This window comes from Miniopterus natalensis, chromosome 15, assembly GCF_054644295.1.
Source record: "Miniopterus natalensis isolate mMinNat1 chromosome 15, mMinNat1.hap1, whole genome shotgun sequence".
Lineage (NCBI taxonomy): Eukaryota > Metazoa > Chordata > Mammalia > Chiroptera > Miniopteridae > Miniopterus > Miniopterus natalensis.
In genome coordinates, this window is record NC_142095.1 from 30,136,782 (window position 1) to 30,159,850 (window position 23,069).

The window sequence follows — 23,069 nt, forward strand, 5'->3', positions numbered from 1 at the left end:
CAAAACTCCTCTGCAAGAGTTTAGTTTAGCTCTTTATACTTCATTACCGGTTATGAGGAACTTAAATAATATTGACTTTTCCTTCATGTATGATTATCATCATTAACTTAATAGACACATTCATGTTCCTGTCACACGTTGTAAAAGATAAGCTCTTATTTGTTGGAGTTGCATTTGCTTTCAACCTAACATGACTGGAGGCTGCGATTCTCTTTGTAATTCCCTCCCATCCTGCCATGCCTTCCCCATATCCCTTGTAACCTATTTCTGCTACCCACTCCCCACTCTGTTCAGGTACCCTGAATGCTAGAGAGATTTAAGCAGCAGGAGCGCTCTGTACCAAAAGTCAAGACTGTGGGAATTGCAACTCAGCTAGCATAGCTCACAATGATGATGAGGGGTAGTGGATAGAGAGGGTGAAAGTTCAGATCAGGACATTGGCACAGGCATTGTTAATGGGGAGAGTAGGAGCAGATTCATACCCCTCGCATCTGGGAGTCTTGGAGCAGAGGGATGGGAAGTGAATTGTTAGGATAAGAAAGAAATAGGCTAGCTCAGGCTCTCAACTGTTGTGATTTACTCCTGGACTCCAAGTTGCCTATAATGATGAAAGCCAACCTCAGGGACAAAGTGTGATTTTTTTTTTTTTTTTTTTTAATATGTCTATTGATTTCAGAGAGGAAGGGAGAGGGAGAGAGAGAGAAACATCAGTGATGAGAGAATCATTAATCGGCTTCTTCCTGCACACCCCCTACTAGGGATCAAGCCAGCACCCAGGCATGTGCCCTGATTGGGAATCGAATCAAACCACTATCTCCTGGATCAAAGGTCAATGCTCAACCACTTAGCCACACTGGCCGGGCGAAAGTGTGATTTTTTAGGGACAATGAAAATTACCTCTTCCACTGTAATAAGAGGCCTGAAGTCCCTAAATAGGAGGTGAAGCCCATTGTTCAGTCATTATTGACAGTAACCCCAAAGATTCTAAGCCCTGGAAATGTTAACATATTGATAGGGAGGAATTTCATTCCAGTTGTAAAAGAGGATATCACTCTGTCCTGTTTGGATTAGTGGGAGGTATAAAAGAGGGAATTGAGGCCTGGAAAATTGGGTGAATGCTACTGAAGAGTGAGGAGGAGAAGTAAGAGGCTGGCAGTGCTGGCTTAAACTTGAAGTCTTCATGGTTTTACTGGGAGCCACCTTATTTACCTTTATTGTTCATGTATTAATAGAAGCTATGCAAAAAAAAAAGTTTCTTACTTGAATGCCCACACATGCACTTTCAGTAACTGCCTGCTTCTGTGTACCACCCTCATTCTCCTCTCACCTTCCCCTGTTGCTTCTGCAGTAATGCATCTTTTTACTAGTGAGTTAAGTAAGCCTGGAATTGAAAAAAACACATTTACCAAGGTTTAAAGCACATATTGCAGAGTCTAGGTCCGCCCTTGGCTGAAAAGACTGGCAATTAGAACATGTTTCTTGACTTACTTAATGCAATGCAGATTTTTAAAAATGAAATTTAAATTTATGTTTATTTTCTGAAGTAAAAGCTTTTTTAAAAAGGAGAATTTTCAAATGAAGGAAAAATAGCACTGCATGAAAAGGCACGTTTAAGAATGTTCATAGGAGTAGGAGTCCTAAGAGCCCCAAACAAGAAACAATCTAGATATTCATTAGCTATAGAATGGATAAGTTTTGATGTAGTTACACATTGTAATACTATACAGCAATGAAAATGAACTAGCTACTCATGGTTATCACAAAAATAATGAACTAAAGAAGGCACACACACACACACACACAAATGTTACATACAGCTCAAAAACAAGCAAAACTAGTCCATGATAAGAGAAGTCAAGAGAGGGGGAGAGTAAGTAAATGATTATGGGGGGGTATAAAAGAGACTTTTGGGGTTTTGGTAATATTTTACTGACCTGAGTGGTGTTTACATTTGTGTTCACTTAGTATTTATTGAGCTGTTTCATTTATGATTTGTGCACTTTTATATTTGCATGTTGTACTTCAGTAAAAATTTTTTACTTTAAAAGGGATGGTAAAGTTATCCCCACTATTTTAATCAACATGATTATTATGTAGGTAAAATTTTACAGGAAAAGTCTGTTTCAGTTCCAAAAGAATCATCATGTTACTATCTTGGTGGAGCTAAATCAGAAACTTCTGTGAGCAATACTGAAACATAAAGCACATACAGTAAGTCTTCACATAACATTGTCAATAGATTTTGAAACGAATTTTACCATAGGCTACTTGATACAAACAAGAGTTAAGTTTCTAGGGCATACCATCTACATTATAACAAAATGACATTATTCGAGGACCTGCTGTATTTAGGAACTAGTGGTTGTATAAACAAGTTGTTAAATGATCTAGCTTATTGATTTAAACAGTTTGTTCTCTTAGATAATTGACTGGTCTGTTGTCACTTTTTAAAATTCATTCCTCTTGACTTTTTGGGGTAAGTTATTTTGAAGGGCACTGTGGTAGAGAGGAAATGTTGTGGTCTTAGAGTCAAAGAGATCTGAGTAGAATCCTAGGTCTACCTCTTACTAGCTGGAAGACTAGCTGAAACAAGTTAATTAAACTTCTAAGTCTGTTTTTTTCTGTATGTGTTGGTAGAGCTAATAATTCCTACTGAGAGGTATTTTAAGGATTAAATGTTGCCTCGTTTAATATAAGGCACATTATAGATTCTCAGGAAGTCTATCCTGCTTTCCTTTCATCTATCTATCCCTGACTTACACTAATAGAAATGAAGAGATTTCTTATCACCCTTACACTTGTACCCTTGGGAAGGTGAGGAAAATCATGCAATGTACAATGATTTTTTATTTTTAGGGGAAGTCTCCACACAGAAAATTGTAGCACTGGCCTGGTTGGTAGCATGGGGACTCCATAGATGAGAACCACTTCTTTTCCCCACTGTTCACTCTTCACCGCCTCACCTTCTCTGCCCCAGCACACATGTATTATTGCTACCCCCTTCTTATAGTCCAAACTTGTAATAAGTTTCTTGTGGAGGGCAGGAAGTCACCTGACCTAAAAGCAAGTAATCTTTTAGTCTAAATAGTGTCAGGGTTTCTGATTGAAGTGGCAGGATGTATATCTGAACCTAACCTTAGAGGCATCCCCATGAGCCTTTCTTTTGGTGAACATTTGTATTATATTAAATTTGCCACTTGATTTCCATTTCCTGGTTTCAAGTCTTGATCTGTGATTTCAAATCTTGAGCTATGTATTTCTCTCTTTTTTTAAATACTCTCTCAGGCTATCTAGATTCTTCAGTTTTTATTTTCCCATGAGTATAAATAAAAAGACTGACAATCACAGCATAACAAAACTTACACTGAATACTTTGGACCTATCAAGAAGTTCTGTACCCATGTAGTATTTTGCAAATAGTTATTAGGTATTGGTTTATTTTTAAATATTTGTGAGACTTATTCTAATTCAGTCCTTTCATTTTTCCCAGTTATACAGTTTAGCAATGAATTACAAATGCTGTATGAGCATATGATACATATAAATATAGTTAATTTCATGTGGATCTTATGTCAAAATAAGAGGCCTATTCCTAAGTATAATATACATTTTATAGTTTGAATCATTGCTTTCAAACTTCTTTGGGAAAGTAGAAGTGGCACCATCTCCTTGTACCAATAGTAGCTTCCATATATTACATATCTGTTATGTGCCAGGCACCGTGTTAGGCCCTTTATATACATATTTAAGATCTAGTCTTCACAATAACCTTATGTTGTTTAGTATCAGAGAGATCAACTTAGTGCCAGAGCCTCAGAACCCAGTATATTTGTTTAGCTGAGAAAATATCAGTGGGTATTTTTGAATGTTATATAATTATGGGTCATGTAATACATAAATATGGATCATGTAAGTCACTTGATTGTGAAAAGAAAGGCAGGCTCACCCATTCCTATCAATAAAGACAGAGTTTCCTTGTCCCAGGGCTTGTTATTGTTATTTGAGACTCTGGCTCCTAAGCCTGCCCCTGTGGAGAACATAGCTGAGCTGTCCTGGCAACTTACTGGGTATTCAGGTGATCCCAGTCAGAGCCCAGCTTTCACTCCAGTGGGGTCTGTAGCTCTGCTTGACAAAAGAAATCTTGGTTGCAAAGTTTGGTCAGCTGTACACTTTTCGTGAGCCTAGAAGAGCTGATTCAAAGTCACCATAGTGTTCTCTGCTTCTTTGTATTTAAAAGAGTGATATTGATCTCATTGTAGTTGAAAGAATATGTTATAAAACCTACACTTGCATAACGCCAAGCAATAATAGTTTTACTTCCATCATCCTGTGGTCTGTATTATAGTTTTTATATACTATGTCCTGTTATCATGTGTGTGCTATACAGGAAAAACTCACGTTGAAATTGAGTTTTAAGACTATGCCTTCATTCCTAGTCTTTGTTGCCACCACATTCTAACTGTCCCTCCATGTACAGTCTCTCCTTCTCTATCATCTCCATGCTGTTGCCTAAAGGATTTTTTGAAGATCCAGATACGATCACTTCATTTTTCTGCCAAACCTCTAGTGGTTGTTATCTATAGTGTTAACCTCTCTCCTCCCGTGATCTCTCCAACAATTCCCCCCCAGATTTCCTGCTGTTCCTCAAATATGCCCTTCTTCATACCTGCCAGTTTGTATGAGCTGTCATCTCTGCTTAGAACTCTCCCCATTCTCCTCTTTGCTTATAGAATTTCTACTCCTCCTTCAAGACCCAGCTCCTCTCCTATAAAACTATCATTGGCTCCCACAGGCAGAGGGAGATGCTTCTTCCTTTGGATACTCATTGTAACATTTACATTGTATAGCTTTTATTGGTTTCCTTCTCAAGTTCTTCAAGGACAAGGACTTTCTCCTCCTTCTCCTCTTCTTGTTATTGTTATTCTCAGCAGTCAGTTCATTTACTATTTCATAGCAATTACTTAAAAAGGATTGGTAGTTGTTGAACTTGATTAGTTTTAAACTATCAGGAAAATATTTTATAGCAGTTGTTTCTTTTTTTACTTAAGATATTTGTTTTTTTCTGGAAACATTATTGTGGGGGGGAGCAATCTTCAAAGGTAAGAAAGCTGAATAGGTCAAGGACCAACCTTTGAAGACTTCAGGTTTCTGTACCAAGAGATACGTTGTTTTGTCCACAGTGCTTATTAATACAGTGCCCCATGTATAGTAATCATTCAGTAAATGTCGGTTTCTATCAGTGTTATCATGCTTAGCTCCACTAGCCAAAAAGTTTGTTTTTAAGTGTTTTTTCTAGTCTGTAGTATCAAAGCAATAGGTTCTTTTTTCAGACTTCAGATGCAAAATTATATTGTGCTAGTGATTGGTTTTTCAAACTACATGTGGACAAAACACACTGTTTCCTGGGTCTTCTCATTCTAGGGGGACACCTCCTAATTGACAGCCATTTTCAGAGTGCTCTACCTTTCCTTCCTACTATGTGGTCTTTCTGTCTTTAGGGACTGCCTGTCACTGGTAGCTCTCAGGTTAAGAGTCTTACCCCATGGTATTATCTTTTTTTTTTTTAAACATATGCACTTGAGTTAAATATTTTCCCTCACTTCCTGATGTCACCTAAGGATTTCTCTTTTAATTTCTCTCTCTCTGTGTCATTCTCACTCTTTGTCTTTGCTTATTTTTCCAGAAGGTGTACATTCCTCCTTGATCATTTTTAAGCAGTTCCAAAGCTGCTGTTGATAATGCCTGAAGCTGCTTTGGAGGCAGAAAACCAAGAGCGAGATCAAGAATTGTAAGAATTAAGTGTATAAAAAAAGGTTGCTGCTCCAGGTCGTGAGTGTTTTAGCTGATCTAGGAAGTTGGTGTGGGAAGGAGAGCAAGATGGGGAGAGGGGGGCACTTGCCTTAACAGAGAACAAGATTTATTATAAAGCTGCAGTAATATGTTAATGGTAGTGGCATGGAGAAAGGTAAGTAGAACAATAGTGGAATAGAATAGAGAACCTAGAATTATATCCACACATAGAATCAATTTGTAGATGGATTGAGGACTTAAATGTGAGGGACAACTCTTAAGCATTTATAATACATTATACTTTTTTTTTTAATCCTCACCCAAGGATATGTTTTTATTGATTTGAGAGAGAGAGAAAGAGAAACATTGATTGGCTACTTCCTGCATGTTCCCCAACCGGGGATCAAACCCTCAACCTAGGTATGTGGCCTGAGTGGGAATCAAACTTGAGATCCTTTGATGCAGAGGACTATGCTTTAGCCAACCAAGCCACACCGGCCAGGGCATAACATTATACTTTTGACCCTCAGGTAGGACAGGATTTTTATAAATAAGACATAAAAATATAAACTATAAAAGGCAGGAGTGACAAATTCAGCCTCATTAAATTTAGGAACTTCTGTTCATCAAAAGACACCATAAAGAAAGTAAATAGATGTGCTACAGAGCAGAAGATACTTATAATTTATGATCAACAAAGAATTAATATCTAGGATATTTAGGTTTTCTAAGCTAAACATCTTAATGACTACCCTTCTTCATGACCTAATATCTGGAATCACTGGTCGTACGCAGTATCTTGGAGCCCGCAAGCTCTATGCGAGGTTGGTTGATCCTGTAAATTTAGTGTTAAAGTGAGTCATTACAGACGGTTTTCTGAGTTACTAAGTCATCTTTATCAGGCAGTCAGTCATCTATTAAATCTACTTCAACTCAAAACTTGAAGGATGAAGCTACCTCTTTTAGGGAAACCGAATAGAAAGATAGGCCTTTCTAGCACTCTTATTTCTATACTAAATAATAATATTCCCTAATAATATTTCTGTGATATTCAAATTCTTATATTTCTTGCATCAAACTGCTGTTAATAACAGTGACAGAAATGCTAATAACACCTAAAAGTGATAAAATTAATAGTTGCAGCTGCATGTTTGGATTTTATTTCTTATAACATTGGCTGTCTTTATCCACTTTATTCCTTAGAGAGTTCTTTTGAGAGTTGTTTTGAGAGAAAAATGGAACTCTAGACTTTTCACATGCAATAATTGTGTTTTTAACAACAGTCAATTTACTTTTCTGGTACATGTGAAATTATGCTTTTTCCTTCTCTATTAGTTGTAACCAAATTGTAACTAGGGGAAAAGACCAGAGTGTTTCTCTATGCTTTTTCTTCTAGAAACAAGGAAAAGTAAACAAATAAAGGTTAAAAGTCTTAACTACTTATTAAAAAGAATAAATAACCAGAAACACTACCTCTGTAATTTCAGACCATTTACTCTTATGTGAAGATGAATCCCTGACACTGGTGACCTGGTATCCTTGTGGCAGTTGCTACAGTACCCGCTTTTATAGGATTTTGACTCCTTGAAGACAGGGGCCAGTTATTTTATACCTTTCAATCACGGTTTCATGCTCCCATCTCTCTCATTACTATTTGAGCAATAAAATAATCTGAGGGGGACTTATGATCATAGAAGGGGCCATCTAATAGTGGATAGAATGATATAGAAAGTCGCCAGAGAGTGAAAGAACTTGATAGAGATCCGTGCTTATAAGTACTATAATATTTTAGGTAAGAACTACAGGAAAGTGTTTGTAAAATTACATTGCAAAATAGTCCAGTTTGTGATTGAGGAAGAGCCAAGCAAATGAACTGTATATGCATTTGTGTATATTGTATACTCAGTAGTACCATATAGTTTTTATATGTAAACACTGGAAATAAATACCAGAGCTTTGTTCTTCTATTAACCATGGGACCTGTGTAGTCAAAAATGAAGTCTTTCTGATTTTTCCAGGTACAAAGTGGAATCCCTTTATCCTGAATTTTTTGCGGTAGAGTATTATAATGGAAAGGGTTTAGGGACTATTCAGGGTAGCTATGTTTTATGAACTGAAGAGACCAGGGGGTCTGTCTCATTAAAAGTGCTAGTACTCAAATGATCCTACTCAAGAGACTAGCACAATTTTTGATCTTTAGATGATCATCCTCAATTTTTACAAATGATCGCACTATTTTTTTCTATTAATAGGAAGCTGAATTGTCTGTTTTTCTAATTTAATGAAGACTTAAAAATATAAATTGATAAATTTGTGGGTACCACTTTAATAATGCAGCGTCTTTACTTCTTTCTTTGTTAGTGATAGTATTTGCCTTTTAAGAGGGAGGTGTTTTAGCACCTGGGCAGGTTCTCACACTGTCACTAGTAACAGAAGTATAGTTGATGATAGCAATCTAGTGCTCTGTATTGGAAGTTGATCTCACACCTTTCTCAGATAGCCACTTTCTTATTCAGCATAATGTGACAGGGAGTGAAACAAAAAGGTGTGATTCCCACCTCTCTGAAAGGTGAACCAAGCTGTTACAACCCAGGAGACCTGATAGTTAAAAGTTCCAAATTCGTCTTTGTCTATATTTACCAGGGGAAGTCTTGTTTCCATATTGAAGTGTTTCTGCTAATTAATTTTGGTACCTGTAATTGAAGAATCTGGTGCAGCATATCCATATGTGTCCTTAGCCTGCTGGCTCTGTCTTCTATAGAGGGCAAAATCTGCACAAAGCATTACCAAAGATGAATTTTGATTGCTGATATTTTTCAAGTAGCCTGGTTTCTCCCCACCTGATAGAAGTTGCTGCATCTTTCCAAACAGGTTCTCTAATGATCTTGCTTCACCATGGCTACAAATATGGAGGGGCTGGTTCAGCACAGAGTGGGGACCCAGCAGGTGGCTGAGGTGAGTGACAGGGGCTAGCACAATAGCTGGCACCCTTGCTTTTGAAAGGAAAAGTACATCAGTGTGCTCTATTGTTTGAAAAGAGCCCCAGTGAAGTTAGCATGCAATCTAAATCTAAAGCAGGATGATGCTGCCATGGAAGAAAAAATGAAAATATCAAGAACATTTACCATTTCTTTGCATGAATAGGGTAGCCCAGCTGCATACAGTGGGTAACTTTTAAAAATTTTACCTTACCCAGCCGAGCATAGCTCAGTGGTTGAGCATCGACCTGGGATCCAGGTGATCAGGGTTCGATTCCCGGTCAGGGCACATGCCCAGGTTGCGGGCTTGATCAATGACTCTCTCATCATTGATGTTTCTATCTCTCTCCCTCTCCTTTCCTCTCTCTGAAATCAATAAAGATATATTAAAAAAAAAAAAATTTGAAAATAAAAATTTTACCTTGAACTAAGAGATAAGAGAATCTGATGCTTGCTAAACGTGAGTACAGCTTTAATTCCAAGGTTCTGTCTTAGTTTATTCCACATCTGACACTGTTAATATTGTAGTATGGTAGAAAACCTGATTCTGTGCATTCTGCAGTCATTACTGACCATCTGTCATGTACTGGGGATTTTGCTAAGTGCTGAGAAGTATGGGGGTGAACGAGCCATTGTTCCTTCCTTTAGCATTCTCGCGAGCAGGTTAAAAAGTAATTATAAAGCAGGGTGAGAAGTACAACTCCATGTGAGGAAGGTGATCCTGGAGATGGGTCTTGAATAACAAGTAAACATTTGTCAGACAGACACGAGGAAGTGGGGTGGCAGACGTCAGAAACCTATAAAAAGACATGAAATAGCTTTGTGTGTTCAGGCAACTTGATGTGTAAAGGAGAAAAATAGGGCCAGATCTTTTCACTCTGTACCAGGTCCTATGCAAAGACTTCAGTCATTACAACAACTGTATGAGGTTGGTATGATCAATTATTCCCATTTCATAAGTGAGGAAACCTAGGCTCAAAAACAAATAATTGGCCAAAGGCACAGTGACCCAATTCTGTTTCACTTCTTCCAAAGCTCCTCCAATAAACCATGCATCATATTGCAACCAGGAGCCATTAGAAGGATTCAGTTTTGTATTTTTGCATTAGTACTCATATTTCTAGGGCAAAGATGCAAATTTATCAAAGAATGGACATGTAAAGAAAGGGTTTTTAAAAATAAAAACTAAACACACACATGCTAGTTTAAACCAATAAAAGCAGTGAGCAGATTTTTCAGATTTTAGATCAACCATGAAATTTAAGGCAACAGTGTAACTAATCATCCCCTTCCTCCAGCAAATAATTATTAATATTAACTAAAGATGATAACAGATGGGTTTTATACATTTTTTAGTATATTTTTGAAAGGCCTATCAACTATCAAAATGCTTGTGGTTATTTGTTGCTTTCGTTTCTGATAGGAATAATTATCTTGAAAGCCATTGGGGTGTGTGTGTTTTTCAAATATTTAGGGTTATTTTGCACTTAATACAGTTTCCAGTTGAGGCTGATTTGAAGACTAGTTATGGATCACTGCTGTAAAGAGGTTATCATTAATTCTTTAGGGGAAGAGTTTAGTTTAGCAACCTATAGGGCTAACCTATAGTACCTTATAGGTAAATATATTTTGTGTATGCATTCAGAAAATTTGCTACCTAAAATTTTCTGTCAGGTACCTCATTTCCTTCAGGAAATGGAATTTCACATAGTATTAACTTAGTGCAACTGTTGTTACCCATGGCAAAAAGTGCAGTTTTAGGAGATTTCCAAAATAAGAGAAGGCATTCTTAATAGGAGTGCAAAAGCAATCTTCCTATTTAAAATAGTCCTTAGATTTCTTTGCTGTTATTTTGAGGGATAGGTATGTTTGTGTATTCTTTGAAATTTTGAGCTTAATAACTTTGAACTACAGTCATGTACCACTTAACAATGGGGATACAATCTGAGAAATTTGTTGTTAGCCAATTTTGTTGTTGTGCAAACATCATAGGATGTACTTACACAAACCTGGATATTATAGCCTACCTTCTTTGTGCATGCCTGAGCTATATGGTATAGTCCAGCGATTTTCAACATTTTTCATCTCATGGTTCACATAAACTACTAAAATTCTGCGGCACACAAAAAAAATATTTTTTGCCTATCTGACAAAAAAATAGGTATAATTTTGATTCATTCACACCGTACAGCTATTGTTGTGTTGGCTTTTGTCAGTCTAAGGGAAAAGAGGTCAGTGCCCGACTAAATAGGTATTGCATGTTTTAAAACTTCTTGTGGCACACCAGTATACCTCTTGCAGCACACCAGTTGGAAGTTGCTGGTATAGTCTATTACTCCGAGACTACACATCTGTACAGCATCTTACTATACAAAACAACATGAAATTAAATCAAAAGAGAAAATGATACAATCAGGAGACACGATAAACGTGAGATGTATGAGGCTGAAGTAAAGAGTTCACTCAAATAATGATAAAAGTGTAGTATAGTAAATACATAAACCAATAACATAGTTGCTTATTATTATTATCAAGTACTATATACTGTATATATTGTATGTACCATCTTGTATATGACTGGCAGCACAGTAGGTTTTCACCAAAAACACGTGAGTAATGCAGTCACTAGGAAGTTTTCAGCTCCACTGTAATTATTTTGGACCACCATTTTATATATAGTCCATTGTTAACCAAAATGTTGTTATGCAGTGTGTGACTGTATATATGGGGTGGGCAAAAGTAGGTTTACAGTTTATAAAGAAATAATACAATAATTAATAATACACCTCACTCACAATTGTAAACCTTTTGCCCACCCTGTAAAGTTTGATTTCAGTTTCATAAATATACCTGATATTTATCTCTAGCTGTATGCCATGTACTGTATGATACAGTGTGTCCGGTATTATACTAAGTCCATCATCTCATTTAATACTTTCATTAACACAGTAAGGAAAGCATTATTATTTTCCCCACTTTAAGTGAGAGGAAACTGAGATTTATTTTGCCAGGTTTCAAACCCATATCTGAGTGACTTCAGAGCCCAGCTTTTAGCCACTACACAATAGATTCATTTTTTAAAATATCCTTAATGCTAATAGTACTATTAGTTTTCTAGATTATAAAGACAATTATCTTTATATTGTCATTTTCCAAATTTTAATTGTAACACATTTTAGGAGTCAAGAACACTCTTATTTAAACAAATTAAACAAAACTATTGATTCAGTGTCAGAGTATCAGAAGTATGGAATCCAGGGTTCTGCTAAATCTATGTACTGTTGAATTGACTATGGATAAAGAACAATATGTTTAATTTTTTAAAAGGGGATAATTGACAGTTGAGAATTTGTAATCAAAGCAGTGGAAGACTGATCATATCTAACAGCAGTAGCATTTTGCTTATATCTATGAAATAAATTTTCTAAAGGGCTTCAGTATTTTTTAAACAGTTAAGATTTCCCTAACTGGAAATTTAAAACAGACACACACAGACAAATACATAAACTGTGTGTTTCTTCATCATTGCCTAAATGAAGTAAAGACACTGTTCAACTCTATAAGATGTTTTGAGTCAGGAAAAATTTAGGAGTTAAGTGTTGGAGCACTTTGAGTCACTTACTGATTGGCAGAAATAGACCACTGGTAGACCCAAAGTATAAGTTGCTTTATGTTTCCACAGTGTAAGTGAGGTGGCTTTACAGATCTTGGCAATACTTTTTCCTGGGCCCCAGCCTGTGTAAGGGGCTTGCAGCTATCAGATGCTCTTTGAATAGGAAGGTCTTGTCATCATTGAGAAAATAGCCAAATTCTTACAACCCCATTACTCTTTTTATCATTAGGGCTTGCATCACCATGGCAGAAAACTTAATGTTCTATATAAGGGAATATTTAAAAACATAGGGCTTTTCCAGCTCCTCAGCAAAACTCAGTATTAGCAAGGCTACATCCTTAAGTGGGAGAAAGCAAAGTCATTGCTCAGATTTCAGGTTTCCAGTGTCCTGGAAAGACTAACTCATTACATTAAATTTTATTATTCTGCCCTCTTACAAACTGGTCATTTAAATTTTCATTTTCTTGTCAAAGTAGTACATATACATGTATTTAAAAGTTGGCCAGTACTATGTTTGGCTTGAAACAGAAAAGCAAGCTCCTGAACCACCCCTACCCTCTTCTTGTCCCCAAGTCTCCCTCTCTAAATTGATTTCTTCTGGTATTTAACTTTTTATTTCTAAAAATATTCTTATTCTGCCTTTTTTTTTTTTTTAATCAGTGTAAGACATTGTCCTTTTTTGGGAGGGAGTTCTTTGTGGTGTTTTTTTCTGGTTGAGTTTAGAGAGAGAGGAAGGGGGAGAGAGAAAGAAACACCGATTTTGTTCCACTTATTTATGCATTCATTCGTTGATTTTTGTATGTGGGGATTGAACTCACAGCCTTGATATATTGGGACAATGCTCTAACCAACTGAGCTACCTGGCCAGGGTGGGAGTTTTTTTTCTAATTGTGTAAATATAAGATTTATCATTATAACCACTTTTTAAGTGTACAGTTCTATGGCATTAGGTACATTCATATTATTCTGCAACCATCACCACCATCTATCTTCAGAACTTTTTCATCTTCCCAAACTGCTAAAACTCTGTATCCTTTAAACACTAACTCCTATTTCCTCTACCCCCAGCCATTCCCAACCACTATTTTTACTCTATGAATTTGACTACTCTAGGTACCTTATATAAGTGGAATTATATAATATTTGTCATTTTGTGAGAGACTTATTTCACTTAGCATATGTTCTCAAGGTTGATCCACATTGTAGCATATATCAGAATTTTCTTACCTTTTAAGGCTGAAAAATATTCCATTGTATCTATATACCACATTTTGTTTATCAGTTTATCCATCTGTGGACACCTGAGTTGCTTTCCACCTCTTGACTACTTTGAAAAATGCTACAATGGCCCTGGCCAGTGTAGCTCAGTTGGTTGGGCATCACCCCATGCACCAAAAGGTTACCCATTCAATTCCTGGTCAGGGCAAATGCCGAGGCTGCAGGCTCAATCCTAGGTCAGGAGGCAGCCAATCGATGTTTCTCTTCTCTCTCTCAAAAAAAGGAAGGAAGGGAGGGAGAAAAGGAAGGAAGGAGGGAAGAAGGGAGAAAGAAAAGAAACAGAAAAATGCTGCTATGAATATGGGTTTTTGAAGTTCATTCTTTCAGTTCTTTTAGGTGTACACCTAGAAGTGGAATTGCTGAATCATATTATAATTTTATTTTTAATTTTTTAGGAACTACCATACTATTTTCCACACCAACACTTGTTATTTTCTGGTTCTTGGTTTTTTAAATAATAGCCATCCTAATGGGTATAATATGGTATCTCATTGTGGTTTGGGTTTATTTTTGCCTAATGACTGGTGACATTGAGCAGCTTTTCATGTGCTTATTGGCCATTTGTTATCTTTAGAGATTTTTGTTCAACTCCTTTGCCAGTTTTTTAATTGGGTTGTTTTGTTGTCAAGTTGTAGAAGTTATTTATATATTCTGGATATTAAATCCTCATCAGATAAATGATTTGCAAATATTTTCTCCCATTCTGTGGGTTGCTTTTTCACTCTCTTGATAGTGCCCTTTGATATAAAAAGTTTTTAGTTTTAAGGAAGTATCCAGTTTATCTAATTTCTCCTTTGTTGCTTGTTCCTTTGGTGTCAAATCCAACGTCATGCTTTCCCCCTAAGTTTTCTTCTAAGAGTTTTATAGTTTTAACTCTTATGTTTAGATTTATGATCCATTTGTATGTGGTGTAAGGTATGGGTCCAACTTCATTCTTTTGCATGTGGATATTCAGTTTTCCCCCCCACTATTTGTTGAAATGACTGTCCTTTCCCATATGAAATAGTCTTGGCACCCTTTTCAAAAATCATTTGACATATATGCACAGATTTATTTATGGGCTCTCTATTGTTTTTGTTTTAATTATAAAAACCATATAACACAGAAATTTCCATCTTAACCATTTTAAAATATGCAGTTCAGTAGTGTTAAGTGTATTCACATTGTTGTACAATGGATCGCCACAACCTTTTTATCTTGTAAAACTGAAACTCTATTTATTAAACAACAACTCTCCATTTCCCCCATCCCTAGCCCCTGACAACCACCATTCTATGAATTTGACTCTTACATCTCATAGAAGTGGAATCATATAGAACTTGTTTTTTGTGTGTTTTCCCCCAACTAGCTTATTTTAGTTAGCATGATATCCTCAAGGTTCTGAGCTCTGTATTATATTGGTCTATATTTCTGCTTTTATCCGCTTTACCACACTGATTCAATTACTGTAGCTTTGCAGTAAGTTTTGAAGTCAGGAAGTGTGGAACATCCAACTTTGTTCTTATTTTTAAAGATTGTTTTAGCAATTCAGGTCCCTTGAGATTCCATATAAAGGTTAGGATGGATTTTTCTGTTCTCCTAAAAAACATTGTTGGCATTTTTTTCTTTTTTTAAATTCTCACCCGAGGATATTTTTTCCATTGCTTTTCAGAGAGTAGAAGGGGAAGAGAGGGTGGCAGAGCGGGAGGGAGGGATAGAGAGGTGTGCGCGCGCGTGCGCACACACACACACACATACATACATACGTACGTACGTACATACATACATACATACATACATATTGGTTGCCTCCCACATGAGCCCCGACTGGGGCTGAGATTGAGCTTGTTGCAACCCAGGTAAGTGCCCTTGACTGAATCAAACCTGAGACCCTTCATTCCACAGGCTGATGCCCTAACCACTGAGCAAAACTGGCCAGGGCCATTGTTGGCATTTTAATAGGGATTACATTGAATCTGTAGATAGCTTTGTGTGATAGTAACATCTTTAAAATATGTAACTATAGAAATATATGTTTTAAAATTTAACATAAATGGAATCACACTAAATATGATGGTCTACAAGTTGCTGTTTTAAACTTTATCTCAGATATAGTGATATGCATAGTTGTGTTTACTGTTATATAGTATTACATAGATTAGAGCTATATTTATTTAGCCACTTCACTATAGAAACACATTTCCAAATTTTCTTAAACATGATTAGTGCTACAGTAAGCATTTTTGTATATGATGTCTCCTTGGGCTCACATGTGAGTGTATTTCTCTAGATAAGTAGAACTGCTGGGTTGAATTTTACTTTTTCAAGTTTTTGCTTTTTTATTTTTTTAACAGATTTTCAGCAATCATGTATATATATATATATAGCCTTCTATGCTAGAGTAGCTGGGCCATTCATTAGGTCAGTGGTTTATTCAGCAAGCATTTATTGAGTACATACTATGTGACTCTTCTAAGGGTTTTCAGTTTCTTCGGAACCAGTGCCCCCTTTTTATTGCAGTATTTTTTAATGACCCCTTCACTATACCAAAATAATATTCATAGGAAATATAACCATCCAAAAACAAATAATTTTTAAAAATCAATATAGTACAATAATTATATGCAGGAGAAATAAAAGGAATGCAGTTTAATATAAAGTAATGTGTATTTCATGTAAAAGATCAGACACAGCTATCAGAAGGTATAATGGAGAAGTCAGATGGTTGTACATACTTAAGCTATGACTTTAAGAGTAGTAAGAAGATGAAGCTTTTTTGTAGATGAAATGTAAACAGTGGAACTGGAATGAAAGTAGTGTTAGAATAAGTCCGACTAGACTTATTTGTAATATGGTAAGAAAAAAAGAGTTGATGAGAATTGTCAAAAAAGGAGAGAACAAGAAAGTATGATGTCCTTGTAAAAGGGCTTTACCAAAATCATTTCCGATGGTATGTCTTGGGACAGAAAACATCTTTGTTAAAAATCTCACTGCTTCCGGGCCGGCGTGGCTCAGTGGTTGCGTGTTGACCCATGAACCAGGAGGTCATGTGGTTCGATTCCTGTCTGGGCACATGCCTGGGTTGTGGGCTCAGTCCTCAGGAGGGGGCATGCAGGAGGCAGCTGATCAATGACTCTCATCATTGATGTTTCTGTCTCTCTCTCCTGCTCCCTTCCTCTCTCTGAAGTTAATGAAAACATTTTTTTTTTCTTTAATCTCACTGCAATCAAGGTGTATATCTTTAGTGCCTGGTACTTTTAAAAGACTTTGGAGACATATCCTTTTTTTGGTCTTAGGAAATAGAGAATTAGAAACAAAGCCATTTTGTCCACCAAAAAACACACACACACACACTAAACATCTGTTATAGGAGGAGATAACATTTTACTCAGGGTCATAGGTTTAGCACTATACATGATTTCCTCAGGGAAATTATAATAGGAATGCTCTATATTTATATAATACAGGATGGGCAAGAGTAGGTTTACAGTTGTAATACAAATAAATAATACAATAATTACAAATAATACAAGAATAAACTCTGTTTCGCATACTCACAACTCTAAACCTGCTTTTGCCCACCCCTGTACATTATACTTTATATTTATTGCCTTACTTAATCCTCATAATATCCTGTGAAATAAGAGGTACTAATTTCAGTTTCACAAATGAGTAAACAGAGGCTTAGAACAATTAAGGGACTTTTCCAAAGCTGCCCAAATAGGAGCTGGCATTCTATCTAAGTGTGTTAGAACGATTCAGTTTAGATTTGTAATTGCAGAACCATAGCCTAGTTTTAAAATGTCATCAGTAGCAGTTCTTTAATAGGCAAGAAGGGCATGGAGACTAAGAATTATTTTTCACAGTAGTGTTTTATATCATCTTACAAAAAAAAAAAAGATTTTCTTATTTTTTCTTGGATGGGTAGAAGAGGGGTTTTTCTTTTAAAAATAAGGAAAAGAAGTATAAGGAACACCCATTATTTCAGACTAGGGTTGAAAATAACATCACTCATATCAATTTCTAGCACTATTTGCTGGTTTTAAAAGGTAACTTTGTTTTTGGAAACATTTTTTAAAATTTATCATTAAAGTGATGTAACATACTGAAAAATTTGAAAAGGGGAAGAAAGCCCTATTTCCACCATTTTGACACATCTATCACTTTTATTACCTTATCACCTCCCATATAAAATAACCATTTCCACTTCTGCTTCTTTCACTCTATATCCCCCTTACTCTTCGTTTTCTCCATGATGCTTATCACTGTCTAACAAACATGAATACTTGTTGTTTATCACACTAGAATGTAAATTGCAGGAAAGCAGGAACTTTCTTTCATTTGCTTTTGTGTTCCCAGTGTCTAAAACAGTGCCTGGAATATAGTAAACTGTCAATATTAAGATCTCTTTATTAAATGAATAAACATATTCAGCGTCAGTCTTTTTTCAAAGGTGTGTAATCCCATTGTAATCATAGTGTGCATATAACTTAGTGTTTCGTTATTTTACAGAATAAATGTAATTATCTTTTCCATAGATTTCTCCATAACCTGCATGACCTACCTTTTGTCATAGCTACATAATTTTGTATCAAAAGAGCATAATATAATTTACTAACCCACCTTCTAGTATGGGATATTAAAGTTGGTTTTGACCTTTCTCTATTAATGGGATTCTTGCCCTGGCCTGGTAGCTCAGTTAGAGTGTCATCCTGCTATGCCAAAGTTGCAAGTTCCATCTCCAGTCAGGGCACATACAAGAAGCAACTAGTGAATGCATAAATAAGTGGAACAATAAATCCATGTTTCTTCCTCCCTCCCTCCCTCCTCTTTCCTCTCTCTTTAAAATCAGTAAATTAAAAAAATATATCTTTAGCCCTGTCCAGTGTGGCTCAGTTGGCACCAAAAGGTCATTCGCTGGATTTCCAATCAGGGCACATGCCTGGGTTTTGGGCTCGATTCCCAGTAGGGGGCATGCAGGAGGCAGCTGATGTTTCTCTCATAGATGTATCTCTCTCTCTCCCTTTACCTTCCCCTCTCTTTAAAAAATCAATAAAAACATACTTTTAAAAAATTTAAACAAATGGTATTCTTAAAAAACATTTGAATTAAAATATATGTGAGGAAGGATGGATGGGTAGATAACTTGATAGTGACCAGGAGGGCCAGATAAATAGCTTTTGTAGCTAGGAACTATACCCCCAGATCTCACCAAAGTGCCTGTCCAGTAAAGCTGTAGGCAGATGCACACCACACTGCTGAGGCCAGATGTGGGGTTTCTGTTACTAAACTTAAGGGGTTTGCCATTTGGGGTGCTCTATTCAAAAACCACAAGGTAGTTTTATTTACTTTAGCAAGTAAAGGAAACAGGATTCATATCCAAAACTCTGCCTTCCTGAAGAAAGGCTTAACCATTGCTTATATACACTTTGGTTAGTTAGATGTTGATTGATTTCTTGGCCACATTTATCCTGTTGAGTTCCTGTCAGCTCATCGTATTTACAGCTGCATCTGCAAAATACTGTGCTACATTTTAACATTAGGAAGAAATAACATTTAGTAAGAATGGGGCAGACCTTGAGACCCTTGTCCTATCTAACAGTCCTGCTGCCAGTGCAAAGTCTCAGGCTCATGCATCTGATTGACCCCCTGCCCTCCAAGGGACACCAGACCTGCAAGTATCTGGCATTTTCTGCTTCTATAATTGGAGGTAGGCTCTGCCTCATATGAATTCCCTGAGAGAGAGAATTCCTGTGTTCCCTAGAAAAATAATTTAGGACCACACACTGATAGAGTCATTTCTATATTTAGGATAATTTGTGTAATATGGATTCCCAGAAGTAGAATTACCAGGTCAGAGAGCATGAACAAATTTTTATGATGAGAGGAGCAGACCTATTGACTGCAACAGTTGGACCTTAGAGCTTTTTGTTTACTTGGATTAATCTTTCCTTTTATACATCATTTATTGGCTGTACTTAGTGAATAGTGTTATGTTTCTTAGAATTTTAAATAGTTGAGGGAGGGAGGGACTGTAATCTCCCTTTTAAAAGAGGAGAATCATTTCTTCCATCTTGATTAATTTTTTCCTTTTGGGTTGGGTGCCTAGGTTTGTGCTAGAATTTGAAAAATGGTTGACATATTCTCTTAACTTAGATTATTTTAAGTTAGTACACCTACAAATTTTTAGCAGTGTGAAGAACTACTTATTTTAGTTTCCCTCTCTAAACTCCCCCATCCTATATAAAAGTAGATATCCATAAAATCTCTTTCTTCCCCCAGACTTTTGTTTGTTTTTTGATGACTGACCAGTATTTGCTTCATGTAAGTTGTTTGTCGAGGTGTTAAAACAGGTGAGTCTCCATGTCAAACAGGAGGCTACAGGTTGGCTTTAGTGGCAGGTGCTCTTGGCTGGCAGTTAGAGAATCTGGGTATTAGTTCAAACCCCACCTCTAATTCACTGTGACCTCAGGAGCTAGCGCCCTTTCCTCTGTAGCCTTGCTGGAAGGGTGAGGCTTAGACTTGAAGCCATTCCATGGCCTATTACAGTTCTGTCTTTGCACTAACTGCCCGTGTTCATCCTGCCAGAATGGGAGGCTGCAGAGGCAAGAGTTCTGACCTGTATTCAAATGGATGTATTGAATGGATGTAGTCAAATGTTTGTTAAATGAGTCCAGTGCTTTTATTCTTATGGGTGTTTTTGTATGCAGTGCATACTGTTAAGTTATTGCCTTCCCTTTGAATGAACAGGGAATTTGCAAGGACCTCGTATCTTTAAAAATAGTGGTTTAATATACTGTGAAGTTGAAAATGCTGTATGCAGAACGTGGTAATTCTGAGTTCTCCAAATTTTCCTTCTACTCCTTAAAGTTTTAAGACTATTTTGAGTTGGTTGGACTCCATGATAACATTCTTGTGAGCTCTCAGGTCAGGAAAGGTGGTCTTTAAGGGAGAGAGGGGAGGGCATTTAGCAAAGGTAACAATCTAGGTGAAGGGAGAACTTTGTAAAGCAAAATACATCTTCCCTAGAAGCTATTAATCATATTATTAGACAGACTGCTTCAGCAGCTGGTGAAACAGCAGGAACATGTCAATTTTGCTTCCTTAGTTACAGGGAGTGATAGTGTACTTGACCTTCAGCAGAGCAGGGTCATGGAAAGGGCATTTTTAAACAGCCTTGTCAGGTTTTGGTGAATGGAATTGCAGTGGCAGTTTGGAAGCAAATGCCTGTGAGTTCCCCCAACCAGCGCCTGCCTGTATGGTTTGGACTCTCTAGTCTGGGAGGTTGCTGAGGAAAAATGTAAATAAAGCTGCAGGGATTCATTAGCATGGTAAGTATAAGGGTCCTGAAGAAAACAAGACTGATATTGAAGCCTTTTCTCATTCTCTCTGTTTCTGTAGGGAAGCCTCCTTGTAATGCAGTGTATTTCACAGGTACTTGTTTTTAGAGCAGTTGGTAAAATAGCAGTGGATTTAGACACCTATTTGAAGGAATTCATTTTAGTGTCTACTATGTTTAGCACCTAGCAAATTATTTCTTTATAGACAACTGACATTTGAGTATGCTGGGTAAATTCAGGTGGGACAAAAGCCGTTTGCTTGTTTATTATATATGTTTTCAGCAGGTGCCTATGAATAGTTTGTGAACCCTGTTGCTCTTAAACTCTGCATTGTTTTACATAATTGTAGGTAGTGGTTGTGGACTTTGGATTTTTGTTCTTGTGCCAGTAAATTTAGGGCTGTAGCTTCATCTTTTTTAAACATATTATCACCTGGAAAATTGAAGAACTGGTTAATCAGTTTTTATATAAATGGGGCTGATTTATAATATTCAGCTTTGATTCTTTCATTGACTTTATACTAATAAAGAAGAACTGCACTTACCAGTCATCAAGAGAAGTAATTCTTTAGGAATGTGGAACAGGGGCATTAAATAAGGTTTTAATCCTCTGTGTGAGGTAAGGGGTAAGCACTTTAAAGACCAGCAGCTTCCTGTGGATTCTACTCTCTGTGATTCAAGTTGCAGCACAAAGAGGGTTTAACTTTGCCCATTAACCTTTCACTACACTTGTTATTTAATGGTCCTTTGAAATAAAAATAAAAGGAGGATGTGGTATATTTCAGTTTAGGCTAGAGGTGTCCCCTACCTGAAAACCCTTTACCCACTTAGGCGATTTACATTGTTCATTTTTTCACTGGGAATGTTAAGGAGAAGTCAGGAAGTTCCTGATTGTAACATATTAGGTCTGCATGATCTATTTTTTTTTCCACAGGGTGTGAACTTTGTTGCCCTATTAATAACCCATGGGAATGTTGCAGCCAAAACCCAGAATAAATTTCAGTTTGAAACTCTTAATATTTGCTCATTAGCCCAGTGCTGCTGTGGGCATTCTCTTCAATCTAGATGTTCATCTTTTAGCAAATGACTGCGTGTAAACCACAGAAAATTTTCATAAGAATTATTTCCTTTAAAAATGCTACCAAGGCAATATTATATTATGATGGAATAGAGAAATTTCTCACTGCACGCTGAAAATGTATGAATTTTCCCATCAGCCTCATAATCCCAGGCATGTCAGTGGAATCCAATATTCCTTGGTTCATATAATAAACTTCCAGGGCAAGTGTTGTGCGGTACCTGCAGGATGTCTAATTAGTAGACAGGCACAGGAGCAGAGTGAAACAAAGAAACAGCTAGGCAGAGTCCCAGGATCAAGTACTGTAAAAAAGATTTATTTAATCCCGAAGTTTAAAAATGTTCACTCACTAAGCAATCACTGTGGGCCTAATATGTGCCTGGCTTTGGGAATAAGAGGAAAAGTAGGAAATGTACCCTCCTGTTCTCTGGGGTAGGCTTCAACAGGCAGTTATGTTAAGTGCCCTGGGGAGAGTGCTATGATGCAGGAGCTCTAGGATCCCAGAGCAGGACATGTATACCAAATTGGGGGATCAGAAAAGGCTAGCCAGAGGAGCAGGACTTTCATTAAAACTCTTTAGACAGTAAACGTGTCCTGGGCAAGTGTGGTTAACTTTAGAAAGGATGTGAAATGGCACAGCTGATTTTACCCTTCAAGCATGAGTCAGAGACCATGCCTTGAAGACCTGTGTCTAAACATACTTACTTTTATACCCAGCTGGCTCATGGTTTAATTGAGTCCTTTGGACTAGCAGTTAACATTCCTTGAACCAGCAGTTTCCTGGTCACAGTACAAGTATTCTGGCCAGCATATAATGCGTTATCTGAGTGAGCATTTATATTTCAGTGCAAACTAAAAGATCTGTCCTTTGCAACTTGAGCAGGTTGAAGGAGTAGAAAGTAGTATAAGACTGTCATCAGGCATTGAAAAAGTAGCCAGGAAAAAATGGAAAGCAGACACTTCAAGTGGTCAGAAATGCATCTGATTTTTTTTATATATATAATGTAGATTTTA

At 36.9% G+C, this 23,069-nt stretch overlaps 1 protein-coding gene across 3 annotated transcripts in view; it reads left to right on the forward strand.

The window, feature by feature from the left end:
- The window catches only part of NR2C2 (nuclear receptor subfamily 2 group C member 2), a 75,171-nt gene that overhangs the window by 5,932 nt on the left and 46,170 nt on the right, over positions 1 to 23,069 (forward strand). For 2 of the 3 annotated variants that reach the window (XR_015715710.1, XM_016209882.2), the window contains exon 1: positions 8,645 to 8,745. The exons of the other annotated variant lie outside the window; for it this stretch is intronic. Coding sequence is in view for 1 of the 2 variants with exons in the window: in XM_016209882.2 (XP_016065368.1) it covers positions 8,686 to 8,745 (60 nt within the window). In the remaining variant the exon portion in view is untranslated. Of the gene's footprint in view, positions 1 to 8,644; positions 8,746 to 23,069 lie in introns of those variants that run through there. 3 annotated transcript variants of the gene reach the window in all.